This window comes from Tachypleus tridentatus, chromosome 7, assembly GCF_004210375.1.
Source record: "Tachypleus tridentatus isolate NWPU-2018 chromosome 7, ASM421037v1, whole genome shotgun sequence".
NCBI classification, from domain to species: Eukaryota; Metazoa; Arthropoda; class Merostomata; order Xiphosura; family Limulidae; genus Tachypleus; species Tachypleus tridentatus.
Window position 1 is genome coordinate 40,398,398 of NC_134831.1, and position 22,838 is coordinate 40,421,235.

Here is a 22,838-nt window from a genome sequence, read left to right on the forward strand (position 1 = left end):
TATTCATTATAAAGTGAGTAGCAATAAATTATGATAATATATCAGATATTTTGATGTTAAAATTTATGAAGTTTCGCTACATCAAGGTTTTAGCTCCTTATGACATAAGAAATGGATGGGCATTCTGACTTGATTAAGCAATAAAACAGATAACAAGATAAAAGAAACACACAGATAGATAAAAGACAGACAAATTGAACACACCAGGGGAGCAGCATCTCTACTAAAGAAACTCCATCTCTTCCAATATGTTGAATGACGATATTTTTCAGTTCTGTGTTCTCCCAGACCATACACATTGGATGAAGGTAACTTTGTAGAAATCTGAATGAACTGGTCAGAAAAGACCATTCCTGGAATATTGGTATCAATTCTAGGGAATCCATAAAGTTAAGGCACATTTTAATTTATCCAGTCTAAAAAACAAAATGTTCATATCAGCTTTGAAAACAAAATTAAATCAATATATATGATGTATTTTAAATCACAAAAGTGCTAGGTAACCAATAGAAATGAAGAATTTTTATTTATTATATGACAAAAATACGTATTTTAGTTTCATGTTAATAAAATAATCACTTCTAATTTAGAGGTTTATTCCATAACAACAACAATATGTACTCTAGTTTAATTCCAATATAATAATCACTTTTAATTTAGGCGTTTTATTTAATCGGTGACAACCGTATATATTTCAGTTTAATTTCAATACAATAATCACTTTTAATTCGGCCCAGCACGAAAAGGTGGTTAAGGCACTCGACTCGTAATCTGAGGGTCATAGGTTCGAATCTTCGTCACACCAAACATGTTCGCCCTTTCAGCCATGGGGGCGTTATATGTAACGATCACTCCCACTATTCGTTGGTAAAAGAGTAGCCGAAGAGTTAACGGTGGATGATGATAACTAGCTGCCTTCCCTCTAGTCTGAGACTGCTAAATTAGGGACAGCTAGTGCAGATAGCCCTCGAGTAGCTTTGCGTGAAATTCAGAAAACAAACCAACATTTAATTCAGGAGTTTTATTTATTACATAACAACCATATATACTTCAGTTTAATTTCAACAAAATAATCAATTTTAATTCAGAACTTTTATGTTTCCTGTGACAAACGTATTTGCTTTAGTTTAATTTCAATAAAACAATCACATTTAGTATAGCTCAATGTCAGGTTATAATGCTAAAATTCGTGGTTTTCTCCTTGCGGTGGGCATAGCATAGACAGCCCATTATCCAGCTTTGAGATTTAAGAAACAATGAACAAACCACGGAGAAAAGGTTGTAAAATTACTTCAACCTTCTAAAACTTGAAAAGTTAAACCTCTTTTACAGTGTTAGATACTGTTTATTTATTCTCATAAACTCTAAGTATATTATTTAATTGATATATGGTTCATGAAAACGTTTGTCATAACTTAACCATTTATGTCTACGTCTTAATACTAACACATTGTAACTGTTACTTCACATCAATTCTAAATAAAACTCTAGTTCTTTTCAGAATAATAATCGACAAACATTATATATGTTAATCTAAAGTAAAGGACAGAAAAAAGTGGAGAAATTACTCGAGACCTTTTAAGTCTTATATATACTTTGGTTTTCGCTCCGTTAGGTCAGATAGCCCATTGTGTAGCTTTGCATTAAAAAATACCAACTAATATAAGGTAATTTTTTATACAGAATAATATTTTCTATCCAATTAATAGTCAGATTCATTTCTACATGCTTTTATATATATGTATAAGTATATATTAGACAAAGTCATATTAAATAAAAGGTATACATTTACGCCTAACTGTTGTATAATAACCTCTGATATAATGTTATCATGAAATATCAGTTACATATGTATCGTGACTACCCGCATCTCTCAAGTTCAGCACTACAAACTTTGACTATTTTTGCATTATCTTTTTGATTTAGTAATTATCCAATGTTGTGTCTATTCACCCCAAAAACAACAGACCCCGTGACTACTTAATACATTGTGTCAATTAATACAATGATCACGCCTTAAACATATGTTATTTATACATTCGTATATATTAATATAAAGTTTACGTGTATAATATCTTACAGAACTGTTCCTGTAGAAGATCTCTTAATCCTTAATCCGAACTGGGGATTATTTTCGAACGAAACTTCGTAAGTTATGTTTTCAGGTTTCTCATCTGGTGGATTAGGTATATCAATTGGAACTTCATACCGTTTCTCCAGAGGATCTGTTACCTAAAAGATTTAGTTATATCTGAATAAACTAAAAATAAATCAGAGAAAGAAAAACATATGCAATCATTTCTGATTTGTAATTTATTTATTTTTGTATTATAGCCACCTCATCTATATTACGTTTGGCTGATTTTTACATTTTACCTCAAGTTTAATCTATGGCTCTTGGCCAAACTTAGGCTTATTGGTTAATGTAAAAATGGTACAGTCTAGACCTATTAGTGAAACACTATATGGTAAATCTTAGGCCTGTTGGTGAAACTGAAATGCTACAACTTAGGCTTACTAGTTAAGTGAAAATGCTACATATTAGTTTGTTGGCATTCACGTAATCGTATTAAAATACTTAAAATCCTTAAAAGACCATTGTTATTGACTACACATTAAAATTCTTCATTCTGAGGCCGATAAGCAGACTTAAAATGTACTCTGTACGTTTCGACGTCGATTCATTAAAAGAAATGCTATATAAAAAAGTAAAAGAGTAAATTATCAAAGATACGATAAAATCAAAATAACTGAAAATGTTAAATGAAAAATTTAGTTTGATTTTGAAAATATCAGAGGATTTGTTTGTTTGTTTTGGAATTTCGCGCAAAGCTACACGAGGGCTATCTGCGCTAGCCGTCCCTAATTTAGTAGTATATCGAAATATAAAACATATATGTAAAAACGGCTGGATGGATTGAGAAATTTTTTTATGTAGAGGAGCGAACAACGTTTCGATAGTCAAACATCTAAGCACGCCCTCTACATTTCTACACTCAATTACACAACCCTCTTCAAACATGTGGTCAGCTATCGGTCAGTTACCTCTTTCTTTCTTTGTAAACCTGATGTTGTTCGCTCCTCTACATAAAAAAAAATTTCTATACCCACACCAGCCATTTTTACATTTATAGTTTTCTCCACAAGTGGGTTTTCTCGTCATCACGAAATATAAAATAGTTTGTTTAAAGGAAAAATAACTGATGATGAAACGATGGCCATCTTTAGAGGCAGAACTAATGGTTTGTAAAGCATTAGTTGAGTAAAATTCACGGATAACTAAACTTACAACGTTTCCTAAATTTTCAAGAACATTATATGTATGTGCAGTACGAGGTAGTAGTAAGAAAGGTTGGATGAGCATCTGCGAAAACTAATTGCTACCCAGTATCTTAGGCTTATTGGTTTCTAATTATTTGCTGGTTTTCAGTGCTTACACCGTAACCTTTAAAATATTGTCCTAATGTGTTTTATTTTGTAAAAACAATGCCACGTAACAATAATGAATTAATTTTTTCTTCATTAACGTTTGCTACAAGTTATGTTTACTTGTAAGTGTAACTTAATTTTTATAAAATGTGTAGTTGCACTTGTTAAAACGTTTAGACATTAATTACAATAACGCTTTCCATCTGAGGCCTAATGTGTGTTCGCTGCCTATTCGTGAGCACTTCCTAATACCGTAGAAAAGAAAATGTAAAAAAAAACCCATCGAAATGGAGATTCTGTCTCAAATATTTCAGCCATTATATAGAAGCATATATATTTACCTTAAAGCGCAATATGGTGTCCGTTTGGTAGAAGACTTCTAGGTGTATTTTGTTGATCTCATTACCGAATACAGTCAATTCTGGGTCGATACGTTCTAGCTCTACAACTTCACTGTTCCTCGATCTGTTGACATCCGCAATTTGACGATAACCATAACCAGTTGGAAAGAAGCATGATGGCTCGATATCTTCTAAAGGGGTAATCCATAAGCATCTAAACCAGAAAAAATTACAATAAGAACAGCAGAGAAGAAATCGTAAATATCATGGGTTCACTTTCACACTTACCGCATCATAATTCAGGGTTGGTTGGTTTGGTGTTTGATGGCGCAAAGTAACTAGGCTATCTGCGCCCATAATTTGGGGAAGCGCAATCCATTCATAAAATTACGAATCAGCTAAAGGTAAAGCCCATCTCACACTTGAAACAAACAATTTTAAACCACATAAAGCTAGAAATACACCAACTAAGCTTTTATTCAATCACACCTTAAACATATACCTTAAAAGTTTATATACTATTTAAATATTAGGCAAATAAAGTTACAGACATAATATATAAGCACATAATATTCTTAAAGAAACTCTACATTAAATAGGTGTGAAATTCAACCGGTATTCATAGGTACTGAATACTAAAATGTATTTTTAAGGTGGGATTGGAACCAGAACTTATTTGAGCTACTTTATCAGGTATACTTTACTCAGTTGAGTGACACTATCTGTTTTTGAGAAATTCATCCCTGAATGATCATGTAGATTATTTACAAGGTACCTTGATTTCATCTGTAAAATGTTTTACATTTAATCTTTACCGAAAGAACTATGATTTAATTTTAAATCGATAAAAACAAAACCTTTGTGTAACGAAGTTCATAAACACGTTAACACCGATACAGGAAGATAGAATCTTACATTAAAGTTTATTGAGCTATTGCGTACACGCTATTAAATTTTAAAATATGATATTTCATATATTTTGAATTCACAAACTGAACAAAACACAATAAAATACAGATTTATAGCCGGGGTTAAAGAAGCTACAATTACCTTTTTGTCAATGATTATCGCGAATGCTCTAAAATACATTAAAAAAAACATTTAAAGAAACACCACAAAGTTGTCAAAAAGAAAGAACATGTTATTAATCCCTTCATTATCATTGATAATTCCACTGAATGTAAAAAGAAAATTAATTACTTAGAAACGCAAGTTGAACCAAACATTTATTCAGTTCCGTGAGAAATACAACTTTCTTTTCCACGTTCCAGTGGTGGATATACTGTGTTTCTTTTCCACGGATTAGAGTTTGTTTCTGTTTTTTGAATTTCGCGCAAAGCTACTCGATGGCTATCTGCGCTAGCCGTCCCTAATTTAGCAGTGTAAGACTAGAGGGAAGACAGCTAGTCATCACCACCCACCGCCAACTCTTTGGATACTCTTATACCAACGAATAACGCTCCCACAGCTGATAGGGCGAGCATGTTTGGTGCGACCAGGATTCGAACACGCGACCCTCGATGCCAGGCCACTCTACGGATTAAAAGTAAGAATATCGCGCTCGTTAATGGCGTCATTATTTTAGTTAAAATTGGTTTTTGGTAATAAATTTCTTTGTCATATTAACCCCTGTTGCAACTTTTCTTTATAAGCCTTATTATCAGCCTGGTTTGTTTTTGTTTTTTGGAATTTCGCACAAAGCAACTCGAGGGCTATCTGTGCTAGCCGTCCCTAATTTAGCAGTGTAAGACTAGAGGGAAGGCAGCTAGTCATCATCACCCACCGCCAACTCTTGGGCTACTCTTTTACCAACGAATAGTGGGATTGACCGTAACATTATAACGCCCCCACGGCTGGGAGGGCGAGCATGTTTTGGCGCGACTCGGGCGCGAACCCGCGACCCTCAGATTACGAAGCGCACGCCTTAACGCGCTAGGCCATGCCAGGCCTGTTTATCAGCCTGGATTAACTATTAAGCAAAATAAGCACGTGCTTAGGGCACCAAGGGAAGGAGGGCACCATAGAGTTTTTTCCCTTAACTCTTTCGTTGCCACACTCAACTTTAGTCGATTTTTTTTCTAATTGTCCTTATCTGCTGTCTTTGATTTTACTCTGTATTGTTAGAAAAACGTTTTCTTTAGCTCGGTGAGTGACTAAAGTTTTGAGAAACTACTAAACTGTGTATCTGAAGTAAAAAGTCATTGATTTGCGAAAGATTACTGTAAATAACAGTACAAAATGTTGATACAATTTCAGGTAAAAGATGATCGTACTCGTATGTTATGATGTCTGACCTTGAAAATGAAATGTTGTTCTCAATCATTCCTTCTGTTGTGGCTATTTATAAGAAAGTATAGACAGTAGAACTGTTTTGTTTTACCTTTTACTGCTTTTTTCAGTCACTTCTACAGAAAAATAAGTGTATAATACCACAGAAACATAAGTCAAACAAAATGGTGACAGATGTGTACAGAGACGTGGCTAGTTTTATGTTTTTTCGGCTTCTGTTTTCATACGCTATATTTGGGTTATTGTCTGATTTGTTTTAGTTTTATTTGCGGTAGTATTGCATTATTCATGTGTGATTTGTATTAGTTTTATAAGTGTGTTTCTCACTGAAGCTTTTCTGAACCGTAATTTTTGGCTTCAAACAACTTGTTGTAAAAAAAAAAAACCTCCTTTGTGTGTGAATACATGTTTTAAAATTTATCATATCAAGAAAAATTTAGAAAGAAATGTCACCGTGCATAAAGTACGTGTAACGTATAAGAGTATTTATGCATGTATGTATTCCCTTGTGATTATGCAATAATATGAACGGATCTGAAGCTGAGATTTAGTTAGGGGATAAACAGCCAACAAAATTTTGTCAAATATGCCATTTTTAGATCCAGAAATGAAGATCACAATTATATTCTCCTTACTTATTCCTTGAACCTATCCTGACGTCATAATGCCCCGACCCGGCCCTTTGGTGATATTTTTCATGAGACGAACGAACAATCCGAGGCAGAAACACAGGTACAATGACGACAAACTATTAAGTGTAATTCAACTATTTTATTAACATAAGTTCAGATCAATGTGTGTTCTATTACATTTCTGAAAAGCTGAGAAAGCAATTGACTGATCGGAGCAGTCTAAAGGCATTAATTCGACCTTTTACGTCAAATTGCGTAAGACTTTGTCTTGTACAACAACGTGATTCTTAACGTTGTTATCTATACACTGCACACTATACCACGAGTAGTATTACAGTACTGTGGCACCGTGTTCATACGAAGATGCTGTAAAGAACCGACAAATCAACAAAATCAATTTATGATTGTCTGAAAAAAGGCATAATTGAACACGTTCATGTGAGCAAGGTTGTTACTGAGTGCTAGGCTTAACGTTAGTGTCAGGTTGCAACGTATTAGCATTAGGCCTAACGTTGGTGTTGTTATCTGAAAAGTGAGTGACAATAACGTTAGGCCTAATTACTGCAACTACTTTAGTGTAAGTACGTTGGAAACGGTAGTGTAGCCTGGAATAACGAAGTGGTCCATACCCAATTTAAGGCCCTCGTTTTTAATTTGCCTTCGCATCCAGACATGCAGATAAAGTTTCAGACATATGCCTATTTTGTTGATGTATGGTTTGTTAGCTCATCTAAAGTCCTCAGGTCAAAACTGAGCTCAAAGTTGAGGTTACAACTATTCTTCAGATATTTGATTAGGATTAAAGTACTCTAGCCTAAGCGTAACTCAGTATTTAGTAGTTGAATGTGCAGTACAGTTTACAATTGATTATATATTATGTGTGTGTACCAGTACAGAGTGATCACTGTGTGTATAGGCTATTAAAGTATGTGTTGTTGATCACAAATTGTTTTGAAATACTTTTTAGCTCACAATGGATTTGCATATTACCATTGACATTGTTTCTTGCATACAGCTACCATAGCAGCAACCTTAATTAAGCTTTTGCAATGACTGAAAATTAATTCTCCTAAAATGGATTGAAGCCAGTCTCGAATGGTTTTTAACCAGTCAGAATGCAGCAAATCAATAAAGTTGTTTTTCTAATCATTATATATGATCCATATTATTTTGTTTTTTTATTTTTGTGTTTGTATTTTCAGACTGTAAGATGAAACGTGTTCAATTAAGTGGTGCGCAAAAGAGAAAACTGGCAAAAAAGAACCAACACAAGGCTTTGGATTTAGTGGCCAAGACTGGGAAGCTGACTGATTTCTTCACTCAACTTATACAACATGATCTTCCAAATCAAAATCCATCTCCGCCATCAGAAGTCACTTCTACTGCATCTGGCTTTACAAGATTGAAGTTGAACCAAGCTCCACACCCACAAGTACTACTTTGTCCACTTCAAGGTCAGAACATGATGATGAAGTTGATGTGTCACAGGGGGGCTCAACTGGCACAAGTCTTACAACTGATCTCACTTTGCCCCTAAATTATCTTGATATCTTTAGTGTTAATGTTGATGCAAGTTGCTCTACAAGAGAGTCCGAACTTGAAATAATTGCTGAAAATGAAAATCTACTGGACCATGGTAAAATGCTTCAGTCTACAAAAGATGAAGAAACTAAAGCAAAAGATCTAGGGTTGTGGTCTCGATTTCTCTGCTGATGATGTGGCTTATTGGATTGCTTGTGGAACCGTTGACTGTCAACACCACAATGAGCCATTTGGCAAATCTTACCGGACTTTTAATAGTGGCAAACCAACGAGATACTGTTCGCAAAAACTTTTCTTTGGGGTAAAAGCCAATGATAAGCAATACAAGAGAGAGTGGTTATTGTATTCACCATCAACAGGGTCAGTTTACTGCTTTGTTTGTAAACTTTTTGTCCCTAAAATTTCCTCGAGTTTTGTTGAAAGAGTAGGATTCAGTGACTGGCAAAATACTATTGCAGTTGATCATCATGAAAGAAGCACTACTCACCGAGACTATGCTAACATACTTAACTCGCAGACAAGGTTTAGGCTTACGACAAGAGTTAGAAAAACAAACGTGGCTGAACGTGGCCTCGCTTTTCGAGAAACAAATGAAAAATTTGGTTCACTGGAGAATGGGATTTTTTTAGGGCTGCTTGAGCTCATAAGTCAGTTTGATTCATCTTTAGCAGGGCACATTTCGAAATATGGAAATTCTGGAAAAGGAAACCCTTCTTACTTGTCCAAAACCACCTGTGAAGAACTAATTGAACCAATGGCTGAGAAGGTCCAAGCGTTCATTGTTGATGAAGTAAATTCTTCTGGTTATTTTAGCTTGTCAGTTTACTCGACGCCAGATCTATCACATATAGATCAGTTAAGTATTGTACTTCGATACTTAAAAGATAGACAGCCTATTGAACGCTTTTTAAGTTTTCTGGAACTGAAAAGCCATACCAGTGAGGAAATGTCAAACCAGGTATTGCAGTACTTATGTGAAGTTTGTAAACTTAATTTTTCAAAAGGTAATGGCCAACTTTACGAAAATGCTGCTAACATGTCTGGGCGTTATTAGGGGGATGCAGCAAAAGATTTCAGAATAAAATAAGTTTGCCATATATGTGTCCTGTGCAGCCCATTCACCAAATCTGGTAGGTCGAAGTGCTTTTGACTGCTCTCAAGTGGCAGTTACTCTTTTCTCTACAATGCAATTGCTCTATACATTTTTTAAGCCTCAACCAGCTGGTGGAAAATTCTTAAAGCTTGTCTTGGAAATAAAAGTGTGTTAAAATCCCTCTATGATACCAGATGGGAGGCACATGCTATGGCAACAACAGCAATTTTGAAGTATTTCTTTAAGATTTTGGAAGCTTTAGAATGTCTAGTTGAAGACCAGTCACAAAATGGAGACACTAGAAGAGAAGCAGACCATATTACAAATAAGATGCAAGAGCTAGAATTTGTTTTTATGTTGATCACGTGGGATGAGATTTTGTAAAAGTTTCATAAATAAGTCAAGTTCTGCAAAATGAGGATGTGAACTTGAAAACATGTACAGATCTGTACTGGTCATTAGCTGACCAACTACGCACTATACGGGATGACTTTGAAAAATGTGAAGCAGTTGCAAAGGAAATACTATACCATATGTTGATTACAATGCAGCTCAAACTCGCAAATGTGTCAGAAAGAAGTTACTCAATGAAGGAGATGCAAAAGCAGATCTGGATGCCAGAGATAAATTTCGTATCACCACCTTCTACACAATTGTTGACCAACTATAAATCCAGATGAGAAGAAGAGGAGAGGTGTACAAAGAAATATCAAACAGATTTTCTTTCCTAAGTAATGTGTCAAATGATGCCACTTCATCTGCTGAAACTGAAAGGTACTCTCAGTGTTCCCAAAAGCTTATTGATGCTTACCCAGAGGACTTGGACACTAATCTCTCTGCCGAGGTTCAGCAGTTTCACTCATATGTGCGTCACACACTCAGTGCAACACAAAACTGTAAAAACCAGTTTCAGTCATGCTGAACTTTATAAAATAATTTCAGAAGACAAAACTGAGTGTGTGTTTCCAGACGTAGACATTGCACTGCGTATATTTTTAACATTAATGGTCACAAACTACACAGCTGAACACTCATTTTCTCAACTCAAGTATATCAAAAACCCAACAGAACAACTATGTGACATGACAGGTAGGATGCCTTGCCTCTGCTAAGTATAGAAGCAGATTTGTTACGTCAAATTAGTTTTGAGGACTTGATCAAAGACTTTGCAATTAAAAAAATCTAGAAGAAAACTTTTTAAAATTTAAATAAATATTGGTATAAGTAAATAATTTGTTTACACTGTTTTGAGTTCAAAGTGAGAATTTTTTGAATTAATAAGTTTTGAGTAAATTTTTCATTTTAGTCTACACCTAAGTGAGAATTTTTAACATCAAATTGTGAATTTATGAACATCAAAATGAGAACTGTTAACTCAGAGTGAAAACAAATATACAGTAAAAATAATTCTTTTTAATTATCATTAATCAAAGAAGTGATTTCCCTCATCATATCTAAATAAAAGGCCTCAGTCATTGTTTGATTTTGATCCGTGCCCAATCTGTTAAATAAATAAAATAAAAAAGTTTGTTTATAGTAATGGTGAAATACAGCTGCTAACTTGACACAGTTAAGCAGTAACATGTGACATTATAAATTGTCCATCCACAAACACAGATCTATCTTTCATCTAAAATTACACATGAAGTGAGCTATCATTGGTCGAGAGACAAGATAATGGAGAAAATACAGACTTGCTATTTGAAGTGTCATTTCACAAAAAGGCTGACCTCGCTTGTTCAAAGTACACAGATTGCTCTATCGAAAGTTAATATTAATTAAATCATGATCAAAAGCTTTACCAGGATTAGTTAAACGTACTGAACAAACCATCTCTGACAAAAGCGTGATGAAAAATATAAGCGATCAACATGATCATTACGACCGTTTGTTGTTTTTTTTAATTTCGTGCAAAGCTACAGGAGGGATAGCTGCGCTAATTTCCCTAATTTAGCAGTGTAAAACTAGGAGAACGATAGCTAGTCATCACTGTCAACTGCTAACTCTTAGACTATTTTACCAACGATAGTGACATTGACTGTAACATTATAACGATCCTATTCCAGAAATGGCGAGCATGTTTTGTGTGACGGGAATTTGTTTGCTTGTTTTCTTGAATTTCGCGCAAAGCTACACAAGGGCTATCTGTGCTAACCGTCCCTAATTTTGCAGTGTAAGACAAGAGGGAAGACAGCTAGTCATTACCACCCACCGCCGTCAATTCTTGGGCTACTCTTTTTACCAACGAATAGTAGGATTGACCGTCACATTATAACGCCCCCACAGCCCAAATGTGAATTTGAGAGGGATAGGAAAATGTAAATAAAGCATATAGATTCGGACAATTGAATTGTGAACCTCGTAACATAAAATATATAAAAAATCTCCACTTCTGAACAAGACATTCCTCAATTTTCTCCCCACCAATCTATATACATAAATGTCAGTATGTCTGTGTATCTGTTCCTTATATGTTACCGCATTTCTTGATCAGTCAGCACCAAATGTGACACAATGATACATGATGACATGAGGAAGGTACCCTTATCTGATTTCATTATTGAAAATAATATGCCTTTCTTTTCAATATTGGTACCTTTATGTGTTGTTACTGCACTTTTAACGTTTATTTTGTTGAAATAAAATAGAAGCACAATTTCATATCCATTGTTACGAACGAGTTTTTATTTCACCCGTCTAACAGGCTGGTACTTCAGCTAGTCATACAATAAATACAACAAATTATCATAAAATAAGATCTAACATAACGAATCTGAATCTCAAACAAGGATACATCTTATAAAGAATGTATTATTTTGCTATTAATTTGAAACATAAAAATGTTACTGTTAGTGACTGAAACATGTGTCTAAACTTTATTCACGTGTCAAAGTTCAGAGCAATAATAACTAAAGAATTATGAATATAACAGTTATTTTTCTTCTGAATTATTACTGTAACCTGCAAATGGTATGGTTGTGGTCATTTTTTAACACAGAAAATGAACATATATTTATTCAAGTAAAAGGCATTCCTATGTAGGAGTACATTTCATTGTAAATTATAAAAGTTTTGTTGCATAAGTATTATTATATTTTTACACCACCAAGTAATGATATGCCACCCAAATTCTTACATTGGCTTTTCCACTGAGTAACGGATTTACTATTATATATTTATTTTACTATCTATATTTGTTTCAGTCTAATACACAGGGGCGTAGATCCTGAGGGGATGGAGGGTATACATCTCCCCTTCATTTTAGGTGGGGGTATGGTGCATACAATCATCCCCCCTCCTACAGTTTGGTCTGTTCAATTGTTTTATTGCATCACAGGCCTACAAATTGTGTGTTTGTTCTTGTGATTCTCGTGTTCTTACCAATCGAATTACATAATTAGGCCTAGATGTAGGCTTTTTCAGGAGCCAAAATGTACATCTTTAATATAGGCGTGCTTCTAAGCTTTTCGATCAAAGAAATAGTTTGTAAGTATAAGTCAGTAGGCCTAAGTATACATGCAAGTATTGTGGCAACAAGATTACTCTGTGACTGCATGCTTACAGCTTTCAGGTTCACGTAATCAGAGATTAACAATTTGCAAACTGAACAGTCCACGTAAGTTGTTGCAAAAATCATCCCTTCCCCATCGGGTGTAAAAAATCTACGCACCTGCAGTAATACATATTTAGAAATGCAGGTAACATATATTGTTGAACGTTTATTGCGAAATTCCTGCCTGCTCTTTAAGTTTGTAGAAGATTCTCGAACGTAATAATCAACAATGTACTAGGTGTTTAGGTAATACTAGTGGTTGCCAGTATCGTTGCCAAGTGAAGTTTCCAGAATTTCGCCTTAAAGTTTATGAATGGACACGCCAAGAGACTGATAAAATATTGTTGGTCAGCTACAGTGAATATACTATAAGTCTCGGAAGCTATAATTAATCAGGAAACTACAGAAATTTGACCAAACACATTTATAGATTTCGAACTTTTCGAACATTACAAATCGTTCAACTTCAGTCAATTAACTTCAGACGTTAGTATTTATACGAGTACATTAAATATCTTCGTCGATAAAGAGTCAGCTTGTAAACGGCGTGAGGCCAGCCAAGAGATAAGTAACTGTAAAAGCAAAAAAGTTTGCACTTTTACATTTTTTCAAAGCACGGATTCCTAATGTTGAGTTCCTATTCGTTGTCCAACTACAATTTTACAAATTGTAAGGTTACGTCACACTATATGAGTACCTCGATTAGTTGTTAATCGGTGTAACGGGAGGAGTAACTAACCAGTTGTAACTGTTTAAAAACAACCATTACACTAACCATGCTTGTAGAAATTAAAACAACCATTATACTAACCATGCTTGTAGAAATTAAAACAACCATTACACTAACCATGCTTGTAGAAATTAAAACAACCATTATACTAACCATGCTTGTAGAAATTAAAACAACCATTACACTAACCATGCTTGTAGAAATTAAAACAACCATTACACTAACCATGCTTGTAGAAATTAAAACAACCATTATACTAACCATGCTTGTAGAAATTAAAACAACCATTATACTAACCATGCTTGTAGAAATTGATTGCAGAATTTTTTAAAGCTGTTATGTAATGTAATAAATTTCCTGAATAACTAAAAATAGAAATTGATGGGAGAGGGGAGAATGAAAAGCTGTAACCTGCAGAATCAGGAGAATGAAGAGCTGTAACCTGTAGAATCAGGAGAATGAGCTGTAACCTGCACATTCAGGAGAATGAAGAGCTCTAACCTGCAGAATCAGGAGAATGAAGAGCTGTAACCTGCAGAATCAGGAGAATGAAGAGCTGTAACCTGCAGAATCAGGAGAATGAAGAGCCCTAACCTGCAGAATCAGGAGAATGAAGAGCTGTAACCTGCAGAATCAGGAGAATGAAGAGCCCTAACCTGCAGAATCAGGAGAATGAAGAGCTCTAACCTGCAGAATCAGGAGAATGAAGAGCTGTAACCTGCAGAATCAAAGAATGAAGAGCTGTAACCTGCAGAATCAGGAGAATGAAGAGCTGTAACTTGCAGAATCAAGAGAATGAAGAGCTGTAACCTGCAGAATCAGGAGAATGAAGAGCCCTAACCTGCAGAATCAGAAGAATGAAGAGCTGTAACCTGCAGAATCAGGAGAATGAAGAGCTGTAACCTGCAGAATCAAAGAATGAAGAGCTGTTACCTGCAGAATCAGGAGAATGAAGAGCTCTAACCTGCAGAATCAGGAGAATGAAGAGCCCTAATCTGCAGAATCAGGAGATTAAAGAGCTGTAACCTGCAGAATCAAGAGAATGAAGAGCTGTAACCTGCAGAATCAGGAGAATGAGCTCTAACCTGCAGAATCAGGTCTTGGTTTCATTTAAGAAACAACCGAGATGGAAGCACTAGACGTAAATATATTTAAAACAGATAGGCCAACAGAAATAATGAGTGACATAGCACAGACAGTCCACTGCATCGCTTCGGGCTTAAATAGAAACCAAATAAAAAGACTCAGTGAGCCGAAAGGAAAACTCTTCATCAGAATGAGATTAAATTATACAAAAAAACTTTCTCTTTATTAAACTGAATCAATGTGATTACATTCACGAACAACATGTTTCTTATTCGAAAGCTAGTTACGTCAACTGTGAATACCTTCACTCCAAGCAAATATGGCCCGGCATGGCGGTGGGTGGTGATGACTAACTACCTTCCCCCTGGTCTTACATTGCTAAATTAGGGATGGCTAGCGCAAATAGCCTTCGTATAGCTTTGTGTGAAATTCAAAAAACAAACCAGGCAAATATAACATGTTTTACTAGATTAACACTCGAACCTGAATCAACGAACATTATCATTTTCAACAGATTTTTAATTATAATATTTTGCAAAATAGGAATCTGTGTATATGACGCATTTCATGAGTATGTATAATTTTTCATGGTCAACTGAGTGAAGGACTCAACCTACTCAAAATGACGCAAGGTTTAGGAGGTTGTTTGTTTAACGTACAGTAGCCTACCTACACTTTGTCATGCACAGGTTTCTGGCTACGGATTTTAGCGTTGAAAATCTATAAACTCACCGGGAGACTATATTAGCAGCCCCTTTAAAACAATATGTGTATGTTTGATGTCATTAATAAGTTTCCACTGAAATGCAGTTTTACAGTGATCTAACGTAAAAACATAAATTCGCCCTCTGTACTTTCTACTTGATCACCCACCTGGAACTCTTGCTCTGATTTCAGTCAGATTTAATCACGTGAACTGGAAACCCCTACTCCATCAAATAATTCTAGAAATGCGAATGAATAAATATGAGTAACTAATGCAAAATAACGATAAAATAATTATCCAACATCCTAATGTCAACCATCTTGAAGTTGCTTATTCTAGAGAAACATATGCTACATATTTCAACAGAACACTGGTCCGTCTTTTAAGATAGTGTCCCCCCAATTCATTATACTTATAAATCACTGTTTGTCAATTCAGAACAATATTAGCTTAATGTTCTTTCATTCACTGGTATTAGCCATATTCCTATTATGTGCTATTAACCAACATCCTTATCACATGGGGTTAACTGTATTTCAGTGACATGATATCAAGCATCTTCTTATCACGTGATATTAACTAGCATCCTCTCACGTGGTATTTTACAGTTTCCTATCACATGGGATAGGCCCGGCATGGCCAGGTGGTTAAGGCACTCTACTCGTAATTCGAGGGTCACGGGTTTGAATCTTCGTCACAACAAACATGCTCGCCCTTTCAGCCGTGGGAGTGTTATAATGTGACGGCCAACACCACTATTCGTTGGTAAAAGAGTAGCCCAAAAGCTGGCGGTGGTTGGTGATAGCTAGCTACCTTCCCTTTAGTCTTTCACTGCAAAATTAGGGACGGCTAGCGCAGATAGCCCTCGTGTAGCTTTGCGCGAAATTCAAAACAAACCCAAACCTGTCAGTTACCTAATAAGGAAGAGGTCAAATGTGCCTGACCCTCCTGGGTATTTAACATCAATACCCAAATACCGACACAGTGAAACTTGGAACTTACCTAATAACGTTATAGAAGTAATAAAAAACCATACTGAATTGGATAACTACTGTCAAACAATAACAAAGCGGTCAATTAAAGAATACCAAAACAACACCATAAAATAACACATGGAAACCAAATACCAAAATAATAACCTAATCAAAAAACGAAGACAATTCATGATAACAAGAGACAGAGAAACTAAAACAAATAAGCAATACAAGAAACCACATCAAAGCACAAATAAAACTACAAAAACAAAATAAATGGGATAATTTCTGCTCAAAATTAAACGATAAAACTAACCCGAGAAAATTCTGGACAATTCAGCCGCAAAGAAATATCCTACATTTGAACACAATACAATAGCACACACAAATAAAGAAAAAGCCTAAGCCTTCAAAGACCAACTGCAGAACACATTTAAAACACACTCTGATCCCAATATGAATACATATTTCTACAGCAAAGTCACAAATTATATACTAAATAATAAGGAACAATTTGAATCAATTTTCATAACAAGTATATGTGAGACAAACACAAGACACGTCACAAACTACGAAGACACGATCCAAACGAAAGAAATATCCATACATGTACTTTTTGAAGCAATAAAAAACACAAAAACAAATCTCCGGGTGAAGATAAGATACAAGCCATTCTTCTAAAAAAATGGCACTCCGAAATTGTTTGACCACCTAAAAACACTTTTTAACTTATCACTACCCTCAGGATATATACCAGTTTCTTGGAAGCTTGCTAATATATTAATGTTCCATAAGGAAGGAAAGCCAGCAAATAAACCTTATAGCTACCAACCAATCAGTCTGACCAGCTGTGTAAACAAAATTCTTGAAAGAATAGTCAGTAATAAACTCTTCACATTCTTAGGGATAATATCAAAATTACCAGAAGAACAAAATGGATTCAGGAAATTTAGACAAACAACTAACAACTTAGACTTACTGAAGAAATAATAGATAGCTTTAACGAAAAACAATGCACTGTCGCCTGCTTTCTTGACATTGAGAAGCATTTGACACTGTATGGTACAATGGTCTGCGGTTCATGTGAATGAAATTGGACTACCGTGTGGAATTATTCACTGGTTATCTAACTTTTTGGAAAATAGAAAATGTAGAATAAATGTAGAGGGTACCTTTTTTGAGTACTTTACTTCAGAAGCTGGTGTCCCACAGGGAGGGGTGGTTAGCCCTATACACTTCATCGTGTATGTAAACAATATGCCATTGAAGGATCCTAATCATGGATTCTCATCACAGTTCGCTGATGATGTGGCAGTCTGGAAAAGTGCCACAACACCAAAAATAGCAGCCACAAGCATACAATCACAACTAAATAGAATAATCGAATATTGTCAAAAATACAGAATAAAAATAAATACAGCAAAAACACAACTTGTCGTCTTTACAAAATTGACAAAATACAAAAAACTACACCCTGAAATATATATGAATGGAACACTACTTCAGACTGCCATATCGGCAAAATTTCTAGGTCTAACCTGTGGTTCAAAATTAACATGGGTTAACCATTTAAACGAAATTAAAAATAAAGTCTGGCAAAGAACCAACTATGCTAGGAGTATAACGGGCAAAAATAGTGGAGCATCACCAGACAACATACTAAAACTTTACAAAACATATATTAGACCAGTAATCGACTATGCAGCTCCAGCATGGATAACTGTAAGTGACAAAACAATTAAAACCAAGCTACAAACAATCCAAAAGACACTCCTCACAACAGCATATAGAGTTCCCAGAGCAACATCATCTCAATTTATACATAAATATTCAAACATACCAACCACACCAGATAGATTCGTACACAGTACAATAACGTATTTGATAAAAATCAGATGAAAAATGAGTTACTATGCGAACTAGACAGGCACCTCATACATGATGAAGATAATCCTAAACATCTCTCTCCGGTCAATATATATTCTAAACATAAAAATAATAATAATAAATGAAATATATATAAAAATAAAAATATAAGTAAAAAAGTAAAAACAAAAGTGCCACCAACAAACAAGATATCTTACTGATAGGCAAAACAATATCTATACATGTATATCACTACATGGACAGTGCCCTGAAAATAGTCGGAATAATTCACCCCACTCTGACCCAAAACTCAGTAACTAACACCATCAAACACTGCAAGACTACGTAAGTAAAGAAAGGAGGAAGAGGTTAAGGAGCACCTGACCCTCCAGAGTACATATGATACCCAAATCCGAGAGAGAGAGATGGTATTACCCATCTGTCTATCACGAGGTGTTATCCAAAACCCTGTCACGTGGTATTAGACGTCTCACATGTTATTAAGCAACATCATATCTCGTGGGAAGTATAAACAATTTGTACGAAGATATAAATCTGTCTGTAAAACATTCAAACTGAATTACTGTTTACAAAAACGAAAAAGTAGCGAATAAGCGTTTGACGTATCAGCACTTTTTCATGAGTTACTGTCTATAATTGTATGCTATGATGCCACTTCCGGTGGAAATAGATTTCTGTAGAACGTAACATATACCTCGAAACCATATACACCTACAACATGACGAGTATTTGTGGTCAAGATAACTCGTATCGGTTATTTAAAATTCTCTCCTGAAGACCGTATAGTGTGTCCCCTCCCCAGACTTTGTATTAGTACAGCCACACTATTACTTCTCTTCCCGTGGAAGATTTGAAAGTTTAGAATATCCGCTATTCTGTATTACAAGAAATGTATATATTTTGGACCACAACTAAAGTTTTCTACACGCCCTGCGTGTTGACCCTCACTGGAAAAATTAAGGTAAAGTGACACACCTGTATAGACTCTGTGACGATAAAATTGAGTTGTATGAAATACAATAAACTTCATACCTTTTCTAATCAATTTTATCAATAAACTTTAAATTTATGTACATATATATGCATACACAACACACACACACACACACATATATATATATTTCTCTGGCAAGGGTTACGACCTTTACTTACCCCCTGTTCATGCATTTCTTGTACGTAGGATCGGTGTCCGGAAGACAATCCACCCGAAGTTTATAACTTTTACGAACCGCGTTCACGTATATAATGATTGCGACTAAGCCTGCTAAAGCCAGGAGTACAATTGTGAGAAACAAGACACATTTTGTTCGGTCAGCCCCCATCTCTGTTGGACAAGGAATGTCGTATTATTTTGATCCTGTAAAGAATTGGCGTGGTAACTGCACGTGATGGAGAGATTACAAAAGGAAAACTTACACTAACCTCTGCATCTTAATACTATTGTTCGTCGATCACGGCTGTTGTGTGAAATGAATGATATCAGATTTCTTTAACTTCGTCTGACTACACTAGTTTGGCAGTTTGCCAGTACTTGTGTGTAAACAACTAGCTCTACACTACTGATAAGTTTTTTAAGTGATTTTAAATATCCCTATTCACTGACAACTGTTGGAATACTCTAATCGAATCTGACCACCACTTGCACAACACCCACGGCTCCAAACTGCAACGCGCAACTTTTTTTTTTTCTTCTTTTTTTCTATCGGAGTTAACAGAACGCAATCCAAGAAACTTCATGTCCAAAGTTCGGCTTGCTGGCCATTACACCTCCCTTGTCTCTCCTCAACAACAAAGCAGAAAGTGAAGAGCTCTGCGTGGAAACACTGTCTGGGTGTTGACTGACTTGTATGGAAGGCCACATTTTTATGTTTCTGCTGGGTAAAAAATGTAGCTATGCGAAGGATTCTTTAATTAATAGTACTGTAAGGAATCTATAGCAGTTGGTGAATGCGTCTATCAACGGGCAATGTGGTGTGTTTGCGGACTTACACTGCTAGAAACCGGTTTCCGTACCTATAGTGGGCAGATCTCAAATAGCGTATAATGTAGCTTTGCATTTAATAATAACAAACAACAACAAGCGTCTATCAACAACAACACAAAAAGTTGACATTATTTTTTAATAAATGTTAATGTTAAAAAAGTTTAGATTTCCATGGGATACACTGAAGGGGAGGTGTTTAGTGGTCATCGGCAACACCCACAGCCAACTCTTGGTTTATCTTTAACCTTCGGGCTTATCTCGCTTCTACAGCTCCAAAGTGCGAAGTGTGCTTTAGCACAGAGTTCTTAAGATCTGGAAAGACAATGGTACACACACATACTTGAAGCTATTTGTGGAACTGGTAACCCACATAGGTAATACTGGCATTGTACAATCTCTAGGTTTCCTTCGCTTTCTCAATACCCATTATTTTCAATGAAGAACGCTGCACCTGATTATATTGTGCTTTAAAATAGCATATAAAACCAAATAACTTGTCTACTGAATATAAAGGCCCTATCTGAAGAGATACTACGAAACCATGTTTTTATTAGTATTACATTTAAGCTGAAGCAATGACATAAGGAAAGGGGCTCAAGAAGCTACTTTCCTTCTCTTATTCCTTGAAAAAAACCAAAAAACTCCTTTTATCAGCCATAGAAATTGTCCACAAGTATTAAAGGACACACATGATTCCACAAAAATATAACAGTTGTGATATTTGGTCAAGTGTTAATATGCAATAATTCATTGTTTAGTTTTTGATTATAAAAGTGTTATTAGACTTGTAGGATGCAAATAAAAAGAGGATCTATTTGGTTTCCATGGCTATCCGCCCTAGACGTACCAGAGGCAATACACAGTCCCCATAGCTTTCTCTGATACCTCCCCCCCTAAGAAAAAACAGCCCATCAAAGTGTCTCTACTTTTGCATGCTTTTTTTATATAGCAAAGTTACATTGGGCTATCTGCTGTGTCCACCTAGGGGAATCGAACACCTAATTTTAGCATTGTAAATCCGAAGACTTACCGCTGTTCTTGCGGGGGCCTACTGGTCTGAAGGACAATGTATAAAATAATCTTTGTCAGGATCCAACAGAACTTCATGCAAAGTTCCTAAAGAGCTATCTGCGTATCCATCTCTAATTTATAAGTTATGGGCTAAAAGGAAGACATGTAGCCAAAAACCAGCCACTGCAAACTCTTTTACTAACGAAAAGTAGGACTGACTATAACATTATAATCTTCCTATGGCGGAAAGACCAAGTATATTCGGCGACTCGAGCGCTCTAACCACCGGGCCTATATATACACATAATACACTTTTGATTATCTGTCCGAAACTTTACTCGATCAAATGTATAAATCTTGTATCTTTTGAAAGGCCTTTATCCAAGGAGACCGGATTGCGTACTGGCTTTTCTATTTAGATTCACCTTCTCTGTTTTTCGCTTAGTAAAACTCTTTAATGAAACGACTGTGCTACCGGATGGCACTATGTCGTTGTCCTCCCCTTACGACTGGTTTCGATTTCCACTTTACTTTTTTTAAAAAAAGTATTTCACATAAACTGCACTTAATCCGCACGTAGTTTCGTAAAAAATGAACATTACACTAAATACGACTGATATTGACTTGCAAAACCATTCACCTTATCTTTTTTGTGAACGCGCATTTAGACGTTTTACACGCTCAGCTACGTTACAATTTTACTTTGTCATAAGTTAGCTTCATAGAGTGCTATAAACACTTTTTAACTATTTTTTTCTTTAGTATTGGTTTTATTCTTCGTTTTTGTGAATTTCTGGTCCCTAAAATTGTGTTATACACTGAACGATTTTAACTGTTGCTTACTTTGTACAGTATTATAAATACCATTACGTTATTGTTTACTTCAGGTATGTAGTTTTATTGAGTAAAGTTACGTTTACGCGAATTTGTCCGTCTGACTGCGTAAAATTGTTTCATATAACCAGAAAGTATGGATCTAACACAATGTTTGCAAGAAAGCGTAGCTTAAACTTTGTGGGTGAAAATGATAGAATAAGGAAAATTCAAGAGGACACGAAATTAACCGCAAAGGTCGCATTTAGTATATAAATTTTCTATTTCAAAGCTCTAATTCTCTGTTTATAACAGATGACATTGACTGAAATACAAACTTGGACAAGTAACTGGGATCTAATTAAACATTTTTATGTACAGAGTAAACGATGTGTAATTATGAAGGAAAAACAAGAATATATAAAAATAAATAATTACCATGTTAAAGAAATATCATGTTATGCGAAACGTCAAACTAGTTTATTTAATGATATCAGATCAACTTAACGAAACGTTGCTTGTTTGTTTTTGAATTTCGCGCAAAGCTACTTGAGGGCTATCTGCGCTAGTCGTTCCTAATTTAGCAATGTAAGACTAGAGGGAAGGCAGCTAGTCATCACTACCCACCGCCAACTTTTGGGCTACTCTTTTTACCAACGAATAGTGGGATTGATCATAACATTATAACGCCCCCACTGCTGGAAGGGCGAACATGTTTGGTGCGACCGGGATTCGAACCCGCGACCCTCGGATTACGAGTCGAACGCC

General features: G+C 35.5%; 1 protein-coding gene across 2 annotated transcripts in view; it reads right to left on the reverse strand.

Moving 5' to 3' along the window:
* LOC143255501 (sucrase-isomaltase, intestinal-like) overlaps positions 1 to 20,089 on the reverse strand; it is a 59,965-nt gene extending 39,876 nt beyond the window's left edge. Inside the window, exons 1-4 of one of the 2 annotated variants that reach the window (XM_076511255.1) lie at positions 19,415 to 20,089; positions 3,771 to 3,984; positions 2,081 to 2,232; positions 205 to 373 (exon numbers count right to left, since the gene is read on the reverse strand). In XM_076511255.1, coding sequence (XP_076367370.1) covers positions 205 to 373; positions 2,081 to 2,232; positions 3,771 to 3,984; positions 19,415 to 19,584 — 705 coding nt within the window. In that variant the 5' untranslated portion in view covers positions 19,585 to 20,089. Of the gene's footprint in view, positions 1 to 204; positions 374 to 721; positions 852 to 2,080; positions 2,233 to 3,770; positions 3,985 to 19,414 lie in introns of those variants that run through there. The other variant, XM_076511256.1, reaches the window with a different exon arrangement.
* Positions 20,090 to 22,838: the final 2,749 nt, after the last annotated feature.